Source organism: Nicotiana sylvestris, chromosome 7, assembly GCF_000393655.2.
Source record: "Nicotiana sylvestris chromosome 7, ASM39365v2, whole genome shotgun sequence".
Lineage (NCBI taxonomy): Eukaryota > Viridiplantae > Streptophyta > Magnoliopsida > Solanales > Solanaceae > Nicotiana > Nicotiana sylvestris.
In genome coordinates this window covers 20,329,730-20,346,216 of record NC_091063.1, presented here as the reverse complement: position 1 = coordinate 20,346,216, position 16,487 = coordinate 20,329,730, and the positions used below count along the sequence as shown (strand labels likewise).

Below are 16,487 nucleotides of genomic sequence, written 5' to 3'. Positions count from 1 at the left end.
AGGATTTTGACTTAGTAAGGCCGAGGGCCTATGTTGTGAGGAAACATTTGATACTGGTTATGAGGCCGAAGGCCTGAGATATGTACGCCACGAGGTGGCTTGATTGATATAAGGTCGAGGGGCTAGTAATGATGCCATGAGATGGCTTGATATTGCGCTTGGGCTGTAAGGGGACCCTCCAGGAGTCTGTACACCCCCAGTGAGCGCGGGTACCCATTGTGATGTGAGATTGATCCCTAGGGGCTAGTATTGTTCAATGTGATTGTCCGAGGGGCTGGTATTGTTCTATGTGATGTCTCGAGGGGCTGGTATTGTTCAGAGATGTTGCCCAAGGGGCAGATTGGTTGATATTATGCCCGAGTGGCGAACCTTTATGTGTTTACTTTTCATAATTTACTGCCAATTATCTTCTTAATTATTGAAAAAGGATTTTCATGAAGTTAAATTTGAGTTAAAGGATGTTTACCTATCTTTCATTATTTTTTAATGGTTTTACTGCTTCATTATAGCATGATTTCCTGCTTTCATTTTTTATTTATGATTATTACTCACTAAGTTGGAGTACTCATTTTACTCCCTGCACCCTATGTGCAGAATCAAGCGTGCCTGGTCCCGCTCCCGAGTGCTGATCATTTCCGGTTCAGGCAGATTCGAGGAGTCTTTAGGTAGCTGTTGGCGTTCGTAGCCCGGAGCTATTCTCTATCTTACTTCTACATGTTCTTAGTCTTCTGTATTAAACTCTGTAGTTGATTTGGAGTATTCCGTGTTGTTAGATGCTCCTGACTAGTGACACCCCGATATTGGGCTGTGTTTGGGTTGTATTCCGCATATTATACTATCATTTGCTTAAACTTTGGTTTATTTCTTCATGTTTAGACTGTTTCTTAAATGCTTAATTGTTAATAAATCGGATAATGGGAAGTGTTGGTTGTCCTTGTCTTCTGGAGAGGCACTATCACGACCGGGTCCGGGTTTGGGGTCGTGACAAGTTGGTATCAGAGCCTAGGTTACATAGGTCTCACGAGTCATGAGCAGGTTTAGTAGAGTCTCGCGGATCGGTACGGAGACATCTGTATTTATCCTCGAGAGGCTGCAGAACCTTTAGGAAAAACTTCATATTCTTGAAATTCTTGTCGTGCGAATTTGTTGATCCTAGTACTAAACTTTTGTTGTTCTATTCTCTCACAGATGGTGAGGACACACGCTACCAGTCAGGATGGACGACTGCCAGTACTACCAGTCGTAGCCACCAGAGGTTGAAGACACGTTCATGGTCGTGGTAGGGGAAGAGCAGTTAGGGCAGCACCTGCAGATCCACCAGCTACCCCAGTTCAGGTTCAGGTCCCAGTTATGGACGCTCCAGCAGCACCAACTGTGCCCATTGTAATTCCGGGTCTTCAGGAGGCCTTGGCTCAGATTTTATCAGTTTGCACTGGCCTAGCTCAGGCGGTTTCAGCCACTACTGTCGTTGCTACTTCTCAGGCTGGGAAGGCAATCAGAATTCCGCCACTCGCACACCTGAGCAGGTCGTGCAGGGACTTCAGATGCCGGGGGCGCATCCAGCCCAGCCTGTTACAGCTGCTCAGGACTATGTAGTTCCTGCTCAGGACTTCAGAGGATGCTTCGTACAATGGGTATTCGGGAGACTAGCGGGGTCGCTTTCATTACTTATTAGTTTTTTGGAGATACTTTCACTTGGTGGGAGGCTTTTGAGAGGCGTGGGCCTATTGGTGCAACACCCCTTACCTGGCAGCAGTTCTTCGTTCTCTTTCTGGAGAAGTATATGTCGTAGTCCCGTAGAGATAAGCTGCATAAAGAGTTTGAGTGGTTGCGTCAGGGAGAGATGACTGTGACGTAGTATGAGATGATGTTCTCCGAGTTAGCTTGTCATGCTATTTGGATGGTTTTGACGGATAGGGAGAGGATTAGGAAGTTTGTTGATGGCCTCACTTATCAGCTTCATATTCTCATAACCAGGAAGAGGGTGATTGGTGCTACTTTCAAGGAGGTTATGGATATTGCCCGTGATATTGAGTCTATTTGTTGCCAGGAGCGCGAGGAGAGGGAGGCCAAGAGGCCTCGAGGATCTAGTAGTTACAGTGGTACTCCTTCGAGAGGTTAGTTTCAGCACGATAGAGGTTGTCCATTCAGGCATGCTCAGCCAGCTCGCCCAGGTTATCGTGGGGCATCATCGGGTCATGGTTCTCATAGTTCTCATCAGGGCCAGTCATCACTTAGTGCCCTTCCAGCTTAGAGTTCGTCCGTGCTCCATCAGTTCAGGGCTCTTTTATGCCGAGTGCATCTGCTAGTCACTCCGGTGCGAGGGTTTCCCTTTAGTCCCCTTCTCCAACACCTAGGAGTTGTTATGAGTGTGGTGAGATGGGTTATATGTGGAGGCAGTTCCCCCATCGTCTTGCGAGTTTATCTTATCACAGGGGTCAGTCATCGGCTTCAGTGCCAGTTACTTCACCACCACCCGCCCAGCCAGCTAGGGGTGGAGGTCAGTCAGCTAGGGGTCGTTCCAGAGGGGGAGGTCGATCAGTTTGCGGTCAAGACCATTTCTATGCACTTTCGAGCAGACCTAATGTTATCATTATAGGTATTGTTTCAGTCTACCATAGAGATGCCTATGTATTATTTGATCCCATTTCCACCTTTTCTTATGTGTCATCATACTATGCTCGTTATTTGGGTACGCCCTGTGCGTTTCTTGCTTCACCTGTTCATGTATCTACCCCAATGGGCGATACTATTTTTGTAGAGTGCACCGGTCGTGTGTAGTGACTATTGGGGGTCTGGAGACCTGTATGGATCTTTTATTATTGTGTATGGTGGATTTCGATGTCATTTTTGGCATGGATTGGTTATCTCTGTGTCGTACTATTCTAGATTGTCATGCTAAGACAGTCACATTAGCTATATCAGGTGTTCCACAGATCGAGTGGCGAGGTGTGACTGATTATGTTCCCAGTAGAGTGATCTCATTCTTGAAATCCCACCGTATGGTTGGGAAGGGTTGTCTTTTGTATCTAGCCTTTGTGAGGGATGTCGATGTTGAGACTCCCAGTATTAATTATGTTCCAATTGTGAGGGATTTTCCTGATGTGTTTCCTGCAAACCTATCGGGCATGCCACCGGAAAGGGATATTGATTTTGGTATTGACCTGGTGCCGGCACTCAGCCCATTTCTATTCCGTCGTATCGTATGGCACCAGTGGAGTTGAAGGAATTAAAGGAGCAGTTTCAGGAACTCTTTGACAAAGGGTTCATTTGGCCTAATGTGTCACCTTTGGGTGCATCGGTTCTATTTGTGAAGAAGAAGGATGGCACTATGAGGATATGCATTGATTATAGGCAATTGAACAAGGTAACAATTAAGAACAAGTATACTTTGCCTCGCATTGATGATTTATTCAACCAGCTTAGGGAGCGAGAGTGTTCTCCAAGATTGATCTCCGTTCAGGTTATCACCAGTTGAAGATCAGGGACTGGGATATTCTTAAGACAATTTTCAAGACCCGATATGGTCATTATGAATTCTTGGTGATGTCTTTTGGGCTGACCAATGCCTCAGCAGCGTTCATGCATTTGATGAACAATGTATTTCAGCCTTAACTTGACTCGTTTGTCATAATCTTCATTGATGATATTCTGGTATATTCGCGTAGTCAAGAGGAGCACGCAGAGCATTTGAGAGTTGTGTTGCAGAGATTGAGAGAGGATAAACTTTATGCGAAATTCTCCAAGTGTGAGTTCTGGCTCAGTTCAGCGCCTTTCTTGGGGCTCCTGGTGTCTAGCGAGGGTATTCAGGTTGATCCGAAGAAGATAGAGGCGGTTCAGAGTTGGCCCAGACCATCCTCATCCACAGAGATTCGCAGCTTTCTTGGTTTGGCAGGCTATTATCGCCGATTTGTTCAGGGATTCTCATCTATCGCATCGCCCTTGACCAAGTTGACTCAGAAGGGTTCTTCATTTGTATGGTCGGACGAGTGTGAGGAGAGCTTTCAGAAGCTCAAGACAGCTTTGACCATAGCTCCAGTGTTAGTTTTGCCATAAGCTTCAAGTTCATAAACCGCGTATTGTGATGCTTCGAGAGTTGGTATTGGTTGTGTATTGATGCAGGAGGTTAGAGTTATTGCTTATGCTTCTCGTCAATTGAAGCCCCATGAGAAGAACTACCCCATTCATGATTTGGATTTGGCTGCCATAGTTCACGCATTGAAGATTTGGAGGCATTACTTGTATGGTGTGTCTTGTGAGGTGTTTACTGATCATCGTAGCCTTCAGTACTTGTTCAAACAAAAGAATCTCAATTTGAGGCAGCGGAGATGGTTGGAGTTGCTAAAGGATTATGATATCAATATATTGTACCATCCGGGAAAGGCCAATATGGTGGCCGATGCCTTGAGCCAAAAGGCGGTGAGCATAGGGAGTTTGGCATATATTCCAGTTGGGGAGAGACCTCTTGCAGTGGATGTTCAGGCCTTGGATAATCGGTTCGTGAGGTTGGATATTTTGGAGCCCAGTCGGGTATTGGCTTGTGTGGTTTCTCGATCTTCCTTATATGATCACATCAGGGAGCCAGTATGATTATCCGCATTTGCTTGTCCTTAAGTACAGAGTTCTGCATGATGATGCTAGAGATGTGACTATTGGTAATGATGGGGTGTTGAGGATGCAGGGTCGGATTTGTGTGCCCCATGTGGATGGGCTTCGGGAGTTGATTCTGGAGGAGGCCCATAGCTCGCGGTATTCCATTCATCCGGGTGCCGCGAAGATGTATTAGGATTTGAGGCAGCACTATTGGTGGAGGAGAATGAAGAAAGACATTGTGGGATTTGTAGTTTGGTGTCTCAATTGTCATCAGGTGAAATATAAGCATCAGAGACCGGGTGGCTTGCTTCAGTAGATGGATATTCCTGAGTGGAAGTGGGAAAGGATCACTATGGACTTTGTAGTTGGACTTCCACAGACTTTGAGAAAGTTCGATGCCATATAGGTGATTGTGGATCGGCTGACCAAGTCTGTGCACTTCATTCTTGTGTGTACTACCTATTCTACAGAGGGGTTGGTAGAGATCTATATCCGGGAGATTGTTTGTTTGAATGGTGTCCCCGTTTCCATAATTTTAGATAGGGGCACTTAGTTTACATTGCGGTTTTGGAAGTCTGTGCAGCAAGAGTTGGATACTCAGGTTGAGTTGAGCACAGCTTTTCACCCTCAAATGGACAGGCAGTCAGAGTGCACTATTCAGATATTGGAGGACATGTTGCGTGCTTGTGTCATTGATTTCGGAGGGTCATGAGATCAGTTTCTACTGCTTGCAGAGTTTGCTTATAACAACAGCTACCAGTCGAGTATTCAGATGGCTCCATATGAGGCTTTGTACGGGAGGCGGTGTAGATCTCTAGTTGGTTGGTTTGAGCCCGGTGAGGCTAGGCTATTGGGGACAGACTTGGTGCAGGATGCTTTAGAAAAGGTGAAGGTGATTCAGGAGAGACTTTGTACAGCACAGTCGAGGCAAAAGAGTTATGCTGATAGGAAGGTTCGGGATGTGTCCTACATGGTTGGTGGAAAGGTTCTGTTGAAGGTTTCACCCATGAAGGGTGTTATGAGATTTGGGAAGAAAGGTAAATTGTGTCTTCGGTTCATTAGGCCTTTTGAGGTGCTTCGGAGGATTGGGGAGGTGGCTTATAAGCTTGCCTTGCCACCCAGCTTATCGAGTGTGCATCCAGTATTTCATGTTTCTATGCTTTGGAAGTATATTGGGGATTCGTCTTATGTTTTGGATTTCAGCACGGTTCAGTTGGATGATGATTTGGCTTATGATGTGGAGCCAGTAGCTATTTTGGGTCGTCAGGTTCGAAAGTTGAGGACAAAGGATATAGCTTCATTGAAAGTGCAGTAGAGAGGTCGGCTCGTGAAGGAGGCTACTTCGGAGACAGAGCGGGAGATGCGGAGCAGATATCCTCACATATTTGAGGCTTCAGGTATGTTTCTTGACTTGTTCGAGGACGAACGTTTGTTTAAGTTGGGGAGGATGTGATGACCCGACCAGTCATCTCATGAGTTACCACTCAGGTTTTCCCATTTCTGCTACTTTATGCTTTGTTTATCCGTGTTATGTGGTATCGGGTTGGTCGGATCGAATCTGGAATGATTTTGGTAAGGTTTGAGATACTTAGTCTCTTTTGAGGAAGCTTAAGTTGGAAAAGTCAACTGGATGTTGATTATTTGTTAGAGGTCTATATGAGTTCCGATGGTTTGCATAGCTTCGAGGGGTGATTTGGGACATAGGAGCGTGATCGGAATGAGTTTTGGAGGTTCGGAGTAGATTTAGGCTTGACTTGGCAAAGTTGATATTTTGGCGATTTCCGGTTGGTAGGCGAGATTTTGAGATAGGGTTTGGAATGGAATTCCGAGAGTAGAAGTAGCTCCATTGAGATTTGGGATGTGTGTAAAAATTTTTAGGTCATTTGAACGTGGTTTGGTTGGGTTTTTTATCAAAAGCAGAATTTGGAAGATCTTGGAAACTTAGGCTTGAATCCAATGTGTTTTGGTTGATCTGATGTTGTTTGAGATGTTTTGAAGATTGGTACAAGTTTGAATAAGATTTTGGGATATGTTGGTGCCTTTGGTTGAGGTCCCGGGGGCCTCGGGTGAGTTTCGTGTGGTCAATCGGACCATTTCATGCCTTGGAAAGTTGCAGATTTTGGAGCTTCAGCTGTTGCAGAGATTTCTCCTTCGCGATCACGTAGGGGTGTGATGAAGGCAGGTTAGGTTGTTCTTCGCGATCGCGTAGCTTGAGTTGCGATCGCGTGATTTGGGCAAGTGGTGCATCGTCTTCATGTGGCTCTATCCGCATTTGCGTAGGTTTGAGGTTTTGAGAATCGCATTCGCGTGTGTCACTACGTGTTCGCATAAAGTAAATTTGAGGGCCTGTTGATTTATGCTTCGCGATTGCGAAGGAAGTCCCGCGATCGCGATGAAGGAATTTAGGCCTGTGCAGAAGGTTTAAAAGGTCGTCTTGTCCGCAATTTTGGGGTTTATTTCCTCCATTGTTGGTCATTTTTGGAGCTTTTTGAAGGGGATTGAAGAGGGATTCAAGGGGAATCACTTGTAGGTGAGATTCTTGGACTTAAAACTCGATGAATTCCACCTAAATAATCATGGAAATTAAGCCAAAAATTGAAGAACTAGGGCATGGAAATTTAGACTTTTGATTGAGGATCTGAAGAACCATTTGAGGTCGGATTTCAGAACTTTTGATATGCATGAACTCGTGGGGAGATAAGGAATCTATTGAGGTAAAAATTATCGAATTCTGAGATGTGGACCCAGGGGTCGGGTTTTGGTAATTTCGGGATTTGTGTCGTATTTTGATTATTTTCACTTCGGCTTTGTTCCCTTAGCATATTTTGACATCCTCGTTCTGATTTTGGATAGATTCGACGAGAATGGAGGCCGATTCCAGGGACAAAGGCGTCACGAGCTAGAGATTTGACCGGTTCGAGGCGAGTAATATTTGTAAATGATGTTCTGAGGGTATGAAACCCCGAACTTGCACATTGTTGTGCTATATTGAGGTGACGCACGCGCTTGATAATGAGCGTAGGGTCGTGCACTATTGGGGATTGTGACTTAGTCCGTCTCGAATGACTATTTTACTGCGTATTTGACTGAAATCTATTTGCTATGATCGTATTTTGGGCTGAATGCCATATTTGGGCCTTTTGCCAACTATTTGAACCCTTCGGGTATTTTTACTGATATTTCCTCACTGTTTTGAATTATACTTGAACTCAATCCTGATATATTTTGTTGTTTTCGTATTTAGCCATATTTACTCTGTTTTAACACTTATATGATCTTTTAAATGATATTTTTGGGTTGAGAATCATGTTTTAGTATTGCCCGAGTGGTTTGTGAGGATTTTGACGGAGTAAGGCCGAGGGCCTATGTTGTGAGGAAACATTCGATACTGATTATGAGGCTAAAGGCTTGAGATATGTACGCCACGAGGTGGCTTGATTGATATGAAGCCGAGGGCCTAGTGATGATGCCACGAGGTGGCTTGATATTGCGCTTGGGCAGTAAGGGACCCCTCCAGGAGTCTGTACACCCCCAGTGAGCGCGGGTACCCATTGTGATGTGAGATTGATCCCGAGGGGCTAGTATTGTTCTATGTGATTGCCCGAGGGGCTGGTATTATTCTATGTGATTGCTCGAGGGGCTGGTATTGTTCAGAGATGTTGCTCGAGGGGCGGATTTGTTGATATTGTGCCCGAGGGGCGAACCTTTATGTGTTTACTTTTCATAATTTACTGCCAATTACCTGCTTAATTGTTGAAAAAGGTTTTTCATGAATTTAAATTTGAGTTAAAGGATGTTTACCTATCTTTCACTGTTTTTTAATGGTTTTACTACTTTATTATAGCATGCTTTGTGCCTTATGTGATTTTCTGCTTTCAGTCTTTATTTATGATTATTACTCACTGAGTTGGATTACTCACTTTACTCCCTGCACCCTATGTGAAGATTCAGGCGTGTCTGGTCCCGCTCCTGAGTGCTGATCATTTCCGGTTCAGGCAGATTCGAGGAGTCTCTAGGTCGCTATTGGCGTTCGCAGCCCAGAGCTCTTCCTTATCTTACTTCTACATGTTCTTAGTTTTCTGTATTAAACTCTGTAGTCGATTTGGAGAATTCCGTGTTGTTAGATGCTCATGACTAGTGACACCCCGATATTGGGCTGTGTTTGGGTTGTATTTCGCATATTATACTATCATTTGCTTAAACTTTGGTTTATTTGTTCATGTTTAGACTGTTTCTTAAATGCTTAATTGTTAATAAATTGGATAATGGGAAGTGCTGGCTGGCCTTGTCTTCACGAGAGGCACTATCACGACCGGGTCCGGGTTTGGGGTCGTGACAAGTTGGTATCAGAGCCTAGGTTACATAGGTCTCACGAGTCATGAGCAGGTTTAGTAGAGTCTCGCGGATCGGTACGGAGATGTCTGTATTTATCCTCGAGAGGTTGCAGAACCTTTAGGAAAAACTTTATATTCTTGAAATTCTTGTCGTGCGAATTTGTTGATCCGAGTATTACCAGCTATAGCCACCAGAGGTCTAAGACACGGTCATGGTCGTGGTAGGGGCAGAGCAGCTAGGGCAGCACCTGCAGATCCACCAGCTACCCCAGTTCAGGTTCAGGTCCCAGTTATGGACGCTCCAGCAGCACCAGCTCAGGCACCAGTTGTGCCCATTGTGATTCCGGGTCTTCAGGAGGCCTTGACTCAGATCTTATCAGTTTGCACTGGCCAAGCTCAGGCAGTTTCAGCCACTACATCCGCAGATACTTCTCAGGCTGGGGGAGGCAATCAGACTTCCGCCGCTTGCATACCTGAGCAGATCGTGCATGGACTTCATATGCCGGGGGCGCATCCAGCCCAGCCGGTTGCAGCTGCTCATGACTATGTAGTTCCTGCTATGCCGAAGGATAAGCAGCGTAGGTTGGAGAGGTTTGGTAGACTGCAGCCTCCGACCTTCAGTGGTGCAGAGGACGAGGATGCCCAGGGTTTCTTAGATAAGTGTTAGAAGATGCTTCGTACAGCGAGTATTCTGGAGACCAGCGTGGTCGCTTTCATTACTTATCAGTTTTCTGGAGCAGCTTTCACTTGGTGGGAGGCTTTTGAGAGGCGTGGCCTGTTGGTGCAGCACCCCTTACTTGGCAGCAGTTCTCCGTTCTCTTTTTGGAGAAGTATGTGCCGCAGTCCCGCAGAGATGAGCTGCATAGAGAGTTTGAGTGGTTGCGTCAGGGAGAGATGATTGTGACGCAGTACGAGATGAGGTTCTCCGAGTTAGCTTGTCATGCTATTTGGATGGTTTCGACAGATAGGGAGAGGATTAGGAGGTTTGTTGATGGCCTCACTTATTAGCTTCATATTCTCATGACCAGGGAAAGAGTGATTGGTGCTACTTTCGAGGAGGTTGTGGATATTGCCCGTGAGATTGAGTCTGCTTGTCGCCAGGAGCGCAAGGAGAGGGAGGCCAAGAGGCCTCGAGGATCTGGCAGTTACAGTGGTACTCCTTTGAGAGTTTAGTTTCAGCAAGACAGAGGTCGTCCATTCAGGCATGCTCAGCCAGCTCGCCTAGGTTATCGTGGGGCATCATCGGATCATGGTTCTCACAGTTCTCATTAGGGCCAATCATCACTTAGTGCCCTTCCAGCTCAGAGTTCGTCCCGTGCTCCATCAGTTCAGGGCTCTTTTATGCCGAGTGCATCTGCTACTCACTCCGGTGTCAGGGGTTCCAGTTAGTCCCCTTCTCCAGCACCTAGGAGTTGTTATGAGTGTGATGAGATGGGTCATATGTGAAGGCAGTGCCCCCGTCGTCTTGCGAGTTCATCTTATCAGAGGGGTCAGTCATCGGCTTTAGCGTCAGTTACTTCACCACACCCGCCCAGCCAGCCAGCTAAGGGTGGAAGTCAGTCAGCTAGGGGTTGTTCCAGAGAGGGAGGTCGATCAGGTGGCGGTCAATCCCGTTTCTATGCACTTCCGAGCAGACCCGACGCTATTGCTTCCAATGTTGTCATTACAGGTATTGTTTCAGTCTACCACAGAGATGCCTATGTATTATTTGATCTCGTTTCCACCTTTTATTATGTGTCATCATACTTTACTCGTTATTTGGGTACGCCCCGTGAGGTTCTTGCTTCACCTGTTCATGTATCTACCCTAGTGGGCGATACTGTTATTGTAGACTGTGTGTACCGGTCGTGTGTAGTGACTATTGGGGGTCTGGAGACCCGTGTGGATCTTTTATTATTGTGTATGGTGGATTTCGATATCATTTTGGCATGGATTGGCTATCTCCGTGTCGTACTATTCTAGACTATCATGCTAAGACAGTCACATTAGCTATACCGGGTGTGCCACAGATCGAGTGGCGAGCTGTGACTGATTATGTTCCCAGTAGAGTGATCTCATTCTTGAAAGCCCACCGTATGGTTGGTAAGGGTTGTCTTTCGTATCTAGCCTTTGTGAGGGATGTCGGTGCTAAGACTCCCAGTATTAATTATGTTCCAATTGTGAGGGATTTTCCTGATGTGTTTCCTGCAAACCTATTGGGCATGCCACCGGAAAGTGATATTGATTTTGGTATTGACCTGGTGCCGGGCACTCAGCTCATTTCTATTCCACCGTATCGTATGGCACCATCGGAGTTGAAGGAATTAAAGGAGCAGCTTCAGGAACTCTTTGACAAAGGGTTCATTTGGCCTAGTGTGTCACCTTTGGGTGCGCCGGTTCTATTTGTGAAGAAGAAGGATGGCACTATGAAGATATGCATTGATTATAGGCAATTGAACAAGGTAACAATTAAGAACAAGTATCTTATGCCTCGCATTGATGATTTATTTCAACCAGCTTAGGGAGCGAGTGTTCTCCAAGATTTATCTCCGTTCAGGTTATCACCAGTTGAGGATCAGGAATTGGGATATTCTTAAGACAACTTTCAGGACCCGATATGGTCATTATGAGTTCTTGGTGATGTCTTTTGGGCTGACCAATGCCTCAACAGCGTTCATGCATTAGATGAACATTGTGTTTCAGCCTTATCTTGACTCGTTTGTCATAATCTTCATTGATGATATTCTGGTATATTCGCGTAGTCAGGAGGAGCACGCAGAGCATTTGAGAGTTGTGTTGCAGAGATTGAGAGAGGAGAAACTTTATGCGAAATTCTCCAAGTGTGAGTTTTGGCTCAGTTCAGTGGCTTTCTTAGGACACGTGGTATCCAGCGAGGGTATTTAGGTTGATCCGAAGAAGATAGAGGCAGTTCAGAGTTGGCCCAGACCATCCTCAGCCACAGAGATTCGCAGCTTTCTTGGTTTGGCAGGCTATTATCGCCGGTTTGTTCAGGGATTTCTCATCTATCGCATCGCCCTTGACCAAGTTGACTCAGAAGGGTGCTTCATTTGTTGGTTGGACGAGTGTGAGGAGAGCTTTCAGAAGCTCAAGACAGCTTTGACCACAGCTCTAGTGTTAGTTTTGCCATCAGCTTCAGGTTCATATACCGTGTATTGTGATGCTTCGAGAGTTGGTATTAGTTGTGTATTGATGCAGAAGGGTAGAGTTATTGCTTATGCTTCTCGTCAATTGAAGCCCTATGAGAAGAACTACCCCATTCATGATTTGGATTTGGCTGCCATAGTTCATGCATTGAAGATTTGGAGGCATTACTTGTATGGTGTGTCTTGTAAGGTATTTACTAATCATCATAGCCTCCAGTACTTGTTCAAACAAAAGGATCTCAATTTGAGGCAGCAGAGATGGTTGGAGTTGCTAAAGGATTATGATATCACTATATTGTACCATCCGGGAAAGGCCAATGTGGTGGCTGATGCCTTGAGCCGAACGACGGTAAGTATAGGGAGTTTGGCATACATTCCAGTTAGGGAGAGACCTCTTGCAGTGGATGTTCAGGCCTTGGCCTATCGGTTCGTATGGTTGGATATTTTGGAGCCCAGTCGGGTATTGGCTTGTGTGGTTTCTTGGTCTTCCTTATATGATCGCATCAGGGAGTGCCAGTATGATGATCCGCATTTGCTTGTCCTTAATGACAGACTTCTGCATGATGATGCTAGAGATATGACCATTGGTGATGATGGGGTGTTGAGGATGTAGGGCTGGATTTGTGTGCCCAATGTGGATGGGCTTCGGGAGTTGATTCTGGGGGAGGCCCATAGCTCATGGTATTCTATTCATCTGGGTGCCGCGAAGATGTATCAGGATTTGAGGCAGCACTATTGGTGGAGGAGAATGAAGAAAGACATTGTGGGATTTGTAGCTCGGTGTCTCAATTGTCATCAGGTGAAATATAAGCATCAGAGACCGGGTGGCTTGTTTCAGTAGATGGATATTTCCGAGTGGAAGTGGGAAAGGATCACTATGGACTTTGTAGTTGGACTTTCACGGACTTTGAGAAAGTTCGATGCCATTTGGGTGATTGTGGATCGGCTAACCAAGTCTGTGCACTTCATTCCTGTGTGTACTACCTATTCTTCAGAGGGGTTGGCAGAGATCTATATCCGGGAGATTGTTCGTTTGCATGGTGTCCCCGTTTCCATCATTTTAGATAGGGGCACTCAGTTTACGTTGCAGTTTTGGAAGTCTGTGTAGAGAGAGTTGGGTACTCAGGTTGAGTTGGGTACTCAGGTTGAGTTGGGCACAACTTTTCACCCTCAACATTCACATATTCGACTTCTTACTGGATAGCCAGTAGAATTCTTTGTAGAAGCTTCGCCAACCACGTGACCGCTGATCTGATCACAGGAGATAACCCCTTGTAGAAATTAGATGTCATCATCTTCCAACAATGCTGCAATGCACCATTACTATGAAATCAGTAACCCATCCAGATCCCATGCTCATTCACTAGCTAAACGAATTTGTTCATTCCTCGTGGACATCCACTAAAATACACCACAATATATCCCCATTTCAAAGTTACGTTTTATCCTTCTTCATATCAAGCAGCACCTTTCCATCATATCAAATATACCGTTGTATGCTAGCCAATATTTCAAATAACGCTCGTAGATCCAATCACCGTTGTTACACCCCGCAATATTACGATGATGTTACGTCCTGCAGTATTATATTACGATGATGTTACGCCTTGCAGTATTACATTACGATGATGTTACGCCTCGCAGTATTAAGTTACTACAATGTTGCACCCTATAGTATTACACTACGGTAATGTTACGCTTCACAGTATTGAGTTACGACGATGTTGCACCTGCAGTATTGTATGTTGAATTTATCATAAGGTAATTGATATCAGTCCAAGAAAAAGAATATTTGGAGATTATAAGGATTATGCTATTTTATAAGAAGCGATACGTAAGTGTCATGAAGGATAAAGGGTACAAAAATTAAAGAAAACGAGATTCGTTAAAAGTGGTCGATTTGAGATAAAATATGGGTCGAGCAATAATACCCGATAATTATGGACTAGTACCATACAAGGTACCACATGGCCATGACAGTATGATGTATGAGGTGTATAAGGTGTGTTAAAAGTAAGTAGTTTTTTAAGTAAGTTGAGATAATTCTTTATTATGTGGATAACCGGCTAATTATTGATTTTAGTGGGAGGTTAACAACTAATTAATAAATTAGTGGTTAAATAATTCAACATTTTGGATAAGGTTTAAAGGCCCCAACGTGGAAGTCAAGAAACATTCTTAAACATGACTCTTAATTCATAAATTAAGATGTCACCTTTAGAGAATCATATGGATTAGTCATCCTATCAAGTGGAGCCCACGAAAAGGTTAAATAACCTTTCTAATTCACAATTGCATTTCTCACTTCTTAAGAACAATCCTCTGCCAGGATAAATTTATAGTATCAATGTTATCAATTGTTCATATCTTAAACAAAAGCTTCAGCAAGGATAAATTTTGCAATGGCAATATTATTGCTTCAAGAATTTCATACGAATACCATTTAATACTATAGCAACATGGGATTTGTGATTCTAAGGGAGTACGGTACAATCTTTCTCAAATATATTATACGGATTTGTCCCTACTCCAGGTATGTTAAGGCTATACCTTCTTTCTTTTGTCATGATCTATACGACACAAACGAAACGAGCAAATGCACAAATTCCATAAATGACACTATTCATAGAAGTATTAGAGGTATCCATGTTCTTGAATTTCCATAAGTTATAATATTCTATTATCTGTTGATGGATCTCAGAAAAATACGAAAGTTGAAAAGAGTTTACTTTTTGATATTACTCAAAGGTAAAATGATCTTATGACATTCCGAAAGATTTTATTAACGTACTTTTCATGCATTGCATTCATGTATATTGACCGATGACCATATGGCGTTATATACACGTATATATGTATGTATATATATATATGTGTGTGTGTGTGTATATGGGATATTGCAAAGGTTATGACGTTATATACGCACCACCACCTGATCAGCTGGTATATGTTGATGATTTTGCCCACAGTGGCCAAGATGATATGATGGGATGCCCTCAGAGGCTGATGGTGTTATGAAACATGTACCTATGCACGACATGACATTCATATGCATATGCATGATACTATAATATTTCATGATTTACAAAGTTATTCAGACTTACAGGTGGAGTCATTTACTCCATATTTCCTCCATGTTTGTTATGTACTTATTTGTACCTTATACACTTAGTACATTATTCGTAGTTACGACTCTTTTTTTCTGGAGACACTGTGTTTCATACCCGCAGGTCCCGATAGATAGGTCGAGAGCCCTCCAAATAGGTTATCAGCTCAGGGAAGATGTTGGTGCACTCAATTTGCTTCAGAGTTGCTTGTTTGGTTAGTATGAGTTAGATGTGTATTATTTGATATGGTGGGACTCTGTCCCGACCTTTATGAAAATTATACATTCTTAGATGCTTGTAGATAGATGTTATGTATGTAAAAGATTGTATGGCCTTGTCAGCCTACGTTCAGTGTTCGGGTGGTTTCTTAGAGGCCCATATGTCTTATGTATAAGTTGGCATTACTTGTTGTATTCTACCTATTTCACGGCAGCCTCTCCAGCTCAATTATTTATGATAGTATGACATGAAAAGATACATTATTTTGGTACTCGGTTGAGTCATGTACCGGATGCCCATCGCAGTCCATCGGTTTGGGTTGTGACAAAAGGGGTATCAGAGCAGTTCTGTCCTAGGGAGTTTACAAGCCGTGTCTAGTAGAGTCTTGTTTATGGGTGTGTCGTGCACCACACTTATAAGCAGGAGGCTACATGGCATTTAGGACTATCACTCTTTCTTCTTACTCTAGATCATGTGGTAGAGCTCACTTATAAGAATTCAAATTCTGAACTTCTATTTTATTCGTAATAAGATGATGTCTACGTTCAGAAAGATGATCGATAAGAGATATAGCTGTGGAAGTGTTGAATTAGAGGAATTCGGTTTTGCATCTTGCTTATGATATGTAAATGCAAGGTCTTCAGCAGATCATGCATGTAATAAAAGGTGCACGGTTCTTGATAAGGATCTTTTAGGAAATAATACGTATCCACTCTTGTGGTAAAAAGAAATAACAGAATCGGAAGTTAGACACAAGTTGCAGTAAATAAATGAAGCAAGGTGAAGAAGGGTACAAGGTACCTAATTAATAAAGATTATCATTATTTACCATTCAGGAAGGAAGATATAGGCATTTTGAATTACCTTCAACATTATTAGATGTACGTACAATCGGCCACACCTATCTCAGTCATGCCCTATGGGAGCTAACAGATATGGTTTAAGAGAAGGATAAGACAGTAGGATCTGGCTGGGGTTAGAGTAACCCAAAATGAGGAATGTATGGTTTGCGTTAGTTGACATTTCCGAAGGACATTGCAAATGTGCTAATAGATCTCCTTGTGAGACACCTAGATGGTGCACTCTAGAAT

The 16,487-nt window shown here is 43.9% G+C and overlaps 1 protein-coding gene across 1 annotated transcript; it reads left to right on the top strand.

Moving 5' to 3' along the window:
• The first annotated feature begins 1,900 nt into the window (after positions 1-1,900).
• LOC138872820 (uncharacterized) lies at positions 1,901-12,683 on the top strand. Its single transcript, XM_070151238.1, has 7 exons — positions 1,901-2,117; positions 2,890-3,005; positions 3,182-3,367; positions 9,283-9,574; positions 9,715-9,847; positions 9,956-10,094; positions 12,261-12,683. Exons 1-7 carry the CDS (start codon positions 1,901-1,903, stop codon positions 12,681-12,683), a joined length of 1,506 nt encoding a protein of 501 aa, XP_070007339.1.
• Positions 12,684-16,487: the final 3,804 nt, after the last annotated feature.

Coding starts and splice junctions, on each gene's coding strand:
- LOC138872820 (XM_070151238.1), top strand. CDS start 1,901: ATGGTTTTGACGGATAGGGAGAGGATTAGGAAGTTTGTTGATGGCCTC. Junction 9,575..9,714: donor AGAGGACGAGGATGCCCAGG/GTTTCTTAGATA, acceptor CTGTTGGTGCAG/CACCCCTTACTTGGCAGCAG. Junction 10,095..12,260: donor ACAGTGGTACTCCTTTGAGA/GTTTAGTTTCAG, acceptor GTGTCTTGTAAG/GTATTTACTAATCATCATAG.